Source organism: Myripristis murdjan, chromosome 8 (genome assembly GCF_902150065.1).
Source record: "Myripristis murdjan chromosome 8, fMyrMur1.1, whole genome shotgun sequence".
In the NCBI taxonomy this organism is placed as follows: Eukaryota; Metazoa; Chordata; class Actinopteri; order Holocentriformes; family Holocentridae; genus Myripristis; species Myripristis murdjan.
This window is the reverse complement of record NC_043987.1, coordinates 29,870,474-29,878,054: the sequence shown is the minus strand read 5'-3', so window position 1 is coordinate 29,878,054 and position 7,581 is coordinate 29,870,474. Positions and strand designations below refer to the sequence as shown.

The window sequence follows — 7,581 nt, the reverse complement described above, 5'->3', positions numbered from 1 at the left end:
AAAGTTTCTTTGCCTTTTCGACTCGGTTTCCGAGTCCAAAATTCGCTTGTCGCTTCCCTATTTTCAGACCCTCCAGCATCAACAGCCTCCTGACACATTCTTTTTCTTAAAATAATCAACGATAGACGCTTCATCTTCTTTGTTTAGTTTTTTTTTTAGCGGGATCGTCGGTGATCATTCAGTGAGCGCGCTGCGTGTACACGCGCGTGTACATCTGTGCACGTCACGCATTAAGACAGACAGGCAGGCAGAGACGGGGAGCGAGAGAGAGGAGAGATAGGAGTCGCGGGAATGAGCCAGAAAGTAGCCTAATTTTTTTTATTATCAACCACAACCATTACTGCACTAACATAGCCACGGGAGTGATGAGAGAAAAAAAATATTTTTTTTCACTCGTCCTCCTGCAAGTAGCACCGGCGCGACCTAATTAAATTTTAACTCGCACCTTAAAAAAAGTAGGTCGCATATGCGACCTAATAGGTCGCACGCTGGAGCCCTGGCTGTCAGTAACATCAGTTAACACTCGCAGGCTCACTCTGCCTCTATAAAACTGGAGGGAGAGGACACACACACACTCATACACACACACACACACACACACACACACACTCAAATGCAGGGAAACACAGACTCACCTTCACTCTGCCAAATTCACAGGCCAAGTCCAGCGGAGTCTTCTTGGCTTTGTTGACCAGGCACGGGTTGGACTGGTGCTGCAGCAGCATTTCAGACTGGAAACACACACAAAGAGACATTTACACACCGAGGCCAGCAATAACACCTGCTGCAACACCAGCAAAAACACACACACACACACACACACGCACACACTCTGGGATGCATGATTACCCATATGGACATTTGAGCTGGCCCCAGGGAAACTGAGTGGGTCCCCAATAAAAGTTCATGTTAAATGGTCATAATTATGGCTATATTTATGTGTGTGTGTTGAAAATGTATCGGAAAATGAAACAAATAAAATCCACAATCTGAAAACTTTATTTGCAAAACAAAGTCACATCATCATGACGTACTAGTCCACCAAATTCAAACAAACAAAACAGACACCGGGGTTTGCTCGGTTTGTTTTCTGTGGTTTTCGACGCCGCTCGTCTCCCGGACGATGAAGCATCAGCGGTGGCGGCCATCGTCGACGTGACTGACAGCGACCAGTGCATTTTTTTTTTTTTTTCAACATGGATTTGTTGTTGGCGATGTAGTATTATTAGGGAAAAAGGTCTATTATTAGGGACAAAGTGTTTTTTGTTTGACCGTTTTCCACAGATCATTGCTCTTGTCGGGGTGGAAAAGCCTCTGACACAAAATTTGGACCATCATGATACATGAAAATTTTGCTTTGGAATCCAACCACAGTTTATTTCGTTAGTACGTTTCATACAAGTGAATGCAGCACCATAAACACAGACTAGTTCACTGAGACAAAACCGCGTTAAAGGCAGTGGAAGATGAGTTTTCAATTCAGTAGCCCTAAGATTTTCAGAAAGGCTGCTTCAAAGTCTACAGCCATGTGACACCAAAGCAGCTTCCCCCGTCTTTATTTTGGTTTTAATAAACGACCAGCGGCTTCGACTCAGCTGATCTAAGAGAGTCTGGATGGTGTGTATCCAGCAATAATGTCATTTAAATAATCTGGAGCAAGTCCACCGATGGATTTAAAAATGAGACACACCATCACATGTGTGATGTGCTCCCTCTGGCAGCAGATTTTTGTATTTGCTGTAGTTTTGCTGTTGATGAGAAAACCACGTTTAAGTGTTTCTGCATCTGCAAACGAGCTGCAATCACTTACTCTAGATTTGTTACATAAACGGTAAAAGGCACCTTTAATAAAAGAGCAATATTGGCAAACTGATATATCAGTCTAACTCTCCTGTAAGTGTGTAAGTGTGTGACTGACACACACACACACACCCAGGCAGGAACTGCAGCCACACTGCAAAAACGCAAAATCTTACCAAGATTATTTGTCTTATTTCAAGTCAAAAATGTCTTATTTCTAGTCAAAATATCTCATTACACTTAAAATAAGACAAGATCACCTCAGAAGTAAATTGTTTTTAGACAATTTTCACTTGTTTCAAGTGAAAATTCACTTGAAACAAGTGAAAATTTGCTTGTTTCATTGGCAAAATTTGCCAGTGGAAAAAGTGAAAATTCACTTGAAATAAGTGAAAATTAGCTAGAAACAAGAAACAAATTTTGCCAATGAAACAAGCAAATTTTCACTTGTTTCAAGCAAATTTTCATTTGAAACAAGAGACAATTGTCTAAAAACAAGTTACTTCTGAGGTGATCATGTCTTATTTTAAGTGTAATGAGATATTTTGACTAGTAATAAGACATTTTTGACTTGAAATAAGACAAATAATCTTGGTAAGATTTTGAGTTTTTGCAGTGCATTAGGGGGTTGTGTTATGCCGATGCTGTAATGTGGATTGAGTTTCACGACACTTAAGCCAATGAGATGATGTAAGTTGTTACTCAGCACCTGGAGCTTCGTCCAAGGACTCGCTCTGTTTGGTAGGAAGCGGACCGCTAAAACAGGACGTTTCTGTGCCGTTATCGCTGCTTTGGCTGGAGCTGCGAAGGACACGCTGAGCAGAATCTGTGGTGTCAAACTGAATTTCAGTAAACCAGATCGGTGAAGTCAGCATCGCCTTACGGTTCCACGGCACATTCCTCTATGAGTAATGTGGATGGGATTTCACTTTATTGTCTGTCTAATGTTCTTTCAGCAGTGTATGTTTTTACCTACATATACATATACATTCAGTGCCCACTTTATTGGGTCCACCTGCACAGTTTAACACAGTTCAGGTCAGCAGCTCTGCCATCAATTCTACCTTTTAACAAAGTTTATAACGTTCAGTTTGTGTTGACATTGTGCAGAATGTGTCACTTTAATTCTGTGTTTATTATTAGTTATAGTGTTTATGTGGTGTTTATTCATTATACATCACTCAGCACCTTAACTGTTTATTTATTATTTATTATCTATATATTACATCCTAGGTTAATATACATTCACACTGTTTTTCAGTCTGGAGGGGAAGTGGTGATTCCTTAAGAGGCCGAATCAAGTCGGTTAGTTCCTGAATCCCAGTACCGGACCTTGCTTTGTGCACTGGTGCACAGTCATGTTGGAAGAGGAAGGGGCCCGCTCCAAACTGTTCCCACAAGGTTGGGAGCATGGAATTGTCCAAAATGTTTTGGTATCCTGAAGCATTCAAAGTTCCTTTCACTGGAACTAAGGGGCCAAGCCCAGCTCCTGAAAAACAACCCCACACCATAATTCCTCCTCCACCAAATTTCACAGTCGGCACAATGCAGTCTGAAATGTACCGTTCTCCTGGCAACCTCCAAACCCAGACTCGTCCATCAGATTGCCAGATGGAAAAGCGTGATTCATCACTCCAGAGAACGCGTCTCCACTGCTCTAGAGGCCAGTGGCGGCGTGCTTTACACCATTGCATCCGGCGCTTTGCATTGCACTTGGTGATGTGTGGCTTGGCTGCAGCTGCTCGGCTATGGAAACCCATTCCATGAAGCTCTCTGCGTACTGTACTTGGGCTAATCTGAAGGTCACCTGAAGTTTGTAGCTCTGTAGCAATTGACTGTGCAGAAAGTCGGCGACCTCTTTGCACTATGCGCTTCAGCATCCGCTGACCCCTCTCCGTCACTTTACGTGGCCTACCACTTCGTGGCTGAGTTGCTGTTGTTCCCAAACGCTTCCATTTTGTTATAATAGAGCTGACAGTTGACTGTGGAATATTTAGGAGCGAGGAAATTTCACGACTGGATTTGTTGCACAGGTGGCATCCTATGACAGTTCCACGCTGGAATTCACTGAGCTCCTGAGAGCGGCCCATTCTTTCACAAATGTCTTGTTTCACAGTCTGCATGCCTGAGTGCTTGATTTTATACACCTGTGGCCAGGCCAAGTGATTAGGACACCTGATTCTGATCATTTGAATGGGTGAGCGAATACTTTTGGTAATATAGTGTATATTTAACTTTATCATATGTTTCTACTGTTGCTGCTGGAACACCAGAATTTCCCTGGTTGGGATCAATAAAGTCTATCTATCTATCTATCTATCTATCTATCTATCTATATCTTGTAGTTTGCAGAGGTCTTGTACAGGACTGCATTATATTGAGAGGTGTTTCTAATTTTTTGTCCTCCCTATTTATATTCAATGCGGGGGACAGAATAGTGGAAACACCTCTCAGTAAAATGCAGTCCAGTCCAACAGCAGCTCTAACTATGAGTGAATGAACACCTCTATTACTGTGACAACAAGAAAACCTGAGCATTATAGGCAGCAGAGAAGGAAACTTTATGGCAGAACACTTGGATTGTATTGTATTAGACTGAATAGGTGAACCTGATAAAGGGGTGACTGAGTGTATATCTCTGTATTGTTACTGAGTTATTCTGTCTTCAAGCTTCAAGCAAGTCAAAGCGGTTATTTGCTAAAGGGTACCTAAACACTCGGGTGCAGATAATTTATAACTCAAACTCTTTGCTATTGCAATGGTGGCAGACTGATATTTTAATAATAGAAGTCAGCCAAACTGACATTATGACAAAGATGTGAGTTCGCTCGATTGTGGTGAAACGCTCAGTTGGGAAAACATTACAAAATCAGGGTTTGATCGCTGAGCGACGCCGAGCCTCAGCTGCTGCCGGCGGGTGATGTATGTTATCTTGCACCAAAGTGTTCAGCTTCTCTTTAAATAAATAATTGCTTTGACTTGATGATGGTTACAGAAACCAAGTACGCCTGTAACAACAGAGACACATGTCTACTTCAGTAAAAAAAAAAAAAAAAAACGCCTCAATTTCCAATAGTCGATTGTGTAAGGGGTATTTATGTAAAAACCTGTTCATTTTCCCCTTGTAGAAATCGTCCAAAGGCACTGTAAGGACACGGCAAGGTCTGAATTTATTACATCACTCACAAGGTCTGTAGAGTTTTGAAAAGATTATGAAATCAGTGTAGGAGGGCTTTAATTCTACCTGGAGCTGAATTTAAGAGCAACTGAGAAAAGCGACACAAAGAGACAAAGCGGGCTAAAGCAGTCTCTTTTCTGACTGAACACACGTAAAAAAAAAAAAAAATGTGTGAAGCCATAAATGGACAGAATAAAAAAAAATAATAATAATAACTTTAGCAAATTAATAAAACTGTAATCCCTATTGTGTGTTCATGGTATTTTAAACTTTTTAGGCCACAACCTCTGGAAGATTTAAGGTTTTATTTAAGGTTTTATGGACCTGTATATTCTACTGCGGAACATCAAACATTAAATTAAAAAAAAAAAAAAAAAAAAAAAATGAAACGTATACTTTCTTGATTTCAGCCCATTTTGGGTTTTTTACCTCTCCAGCACTTTCTGTATTATTGTTTTTTTTTTTTTTTTTTTTTTTTTATCTATGTAATTATCTCTGTATTATGGTGCAAATAAATAAATAAATAAATAAATAAAATGTATTTCCTGTTATAAAAGGATGTTGTGTCAAGGCAGGAATAACACGGGGGATCATTCATCTGTGTAAACCAATAAGATATAAGAGAGAAAAGCATCGTTTTATTTGGATTATTCTGTGGAGGGGGTTGGATTGTTTAAAAAAAAAAATGTGTGTAGGCATGGTTGGTTGGGATTTTTTTTTTTTTTTTTTTTTTTTTTAAGCCTAGTGGTGCAGCATGAGGTCACCATTTTAATATTCACTGTATTCCTGGAAGTCAATGTAACAGGGGTTCATTTAACAGGGATTTGAAAACCTGACACAGGTCCAACCAAAATCCCCCCAAAAATCTCTGCAAGGGACTGATTTTGCTCATGTAGATTACAGCCAATCCTGACCCCTAAAAAAATAAAATAAAATAATAAAATGGTCTTTAATAACATGAGAGGCCACAACTGGAAATGAAATTTGAGGCCAGGATTAATAATATGTGTCGGTGCAAACACTCGACAATGTTCATTTCATCAACCAGTCAAAACATTCCCTCCTGTTCCTCCTAACATCTGCCCTGCTGGGACAAGGAGGGTGGGACACACACACACACACACACACACACACACACACACACACACACACACACACACACAAATCCCATTCATTATCACCATTTCAATCCCTATAAATCCTATGTCATTCCTCCTGCTTCATTCCTGCTTCCCACTATCTATCTTGTTTCCTGCCCCCAAACACACACACACACACACACACACACACACACACACACACACACTTCCTCCCTTAAGGCCTAGTCTCTGTGCAATCCAATCACAGAATCACAGCAGCACCCCCCACCTCTTGCATTACTGTACAACCCCGTCCCACCGAAATCCCTGCAATTACTGGACACCACACACAGCGCCCTGCCCCCCCGCCACCCGCCACCCTCCACCCCCCTGCCACCGCAGCCGGAGCCCATCTGTGTTTTGGAAATCTGCATGAATTAAGTGCAGCATGTCGACCAGAGCACGCTGGAATGATCTCCTGAAATCCATCCGGGGTCATTCGGATCTGGATCACACATCTACGACGACCGCGTGTCGCTCTGAGCCGCGGCATCCGGACAAACTCAAATCAATCGCATTTATTTCGGTGACACCACTCAAATAAATCCCCCGTTTTTTAAGTGACTGCGGACGACTGTGCGAGTCAGGTCGATACGGGACAGACAAAATAACGGAAACACGACATGAAAACAGACTTAAACTGTGAAGTAATCACAAAAAAAACAAGGGCAGCAGCACGGAGGAGTCCTATCTGAAAAAGACAGTTAGCAGTACGCCTCAGCTGGAAGGGAGGGGTGATGATGACCAACTTTCATGTGTGTTTTCAAAGCAACACACACACACCAAGCCACGCAACTAACAGAGATTCAAAGAGGCCAAATCGCTGGTGCCTGAATTGCGGGAGCACGGCTCACAAACACTGTTTCATGTTTCAAGGACGAGCGTCTGGGACGGGACAAGCCGCCCTCCAAAACTCTCTCTCTCGCCTTCGAGTTGGAAAATGAAGCCTCCATGTTTACGGCTGTTGCTATGGGAAACCCCATCGCGGCCTTTTCTTCTGGTCATGATAGGTCAAGCTGATAAAATAGCGATTAACGTCACGGACCATTTTCTTAAAAGCTGAACTTGTTTCAACTCAAAAAAAAATAAGAACGGCATCAACTGTCCACTTTCGTTATCGTCTTTTGTAAAACAGGTGGAAACAACGGAGAAGATCAAAATGCATCATGCTCACCCTGCTGTGTGTGTGTGTGTGTGTGTGTGTGTGTGTGTGTCTGCTGCCTCGGTCAAGGCCTCCTGCTGCTTTCGCTGTCATATTGTCTGCTAGTGTGTTTTCTTTTGCATTATGACTGTAAATCTTATTGGTATTTTCTTTTATCACAGACACGTGTATTGAAAGATGTTATTTTTCAAACCTTGTCATGCTTCATAAGTGAAGACATAATGAATCCCATGCAATTATTATGACTGTAATGTCTGTAATTTGCTCACTGGGTTGACACCTATTGCACATCCGCCTGTCTC

The 7,581-nt window shown here is 41.7% G+C and overlaps 1 protein-coding gene across 2 annotated transcripts in view; it reads right to left on the bottom strand.

Moving 5' to 3' along the window:
- The window catches only part of LOC115363200 (CASK interacting protein 2), a 98,148-nt gene that overhangs the window by 33,141 nt on the left and 57,426 nt on the right, over positions 1–7,581 (bottom strand). For both annotated transcript variants that reach the window (XM_030057303.1, XM_030057304.1), the window contains exon 6: positions 636–731. In XM_030057303.1, the coding sequence (XP_029913163.1) occupies positions 636–731 (96 nt within the window). The remainder of the gene's footprint in view (positions 1–635; positions 732–7,581) is intronic.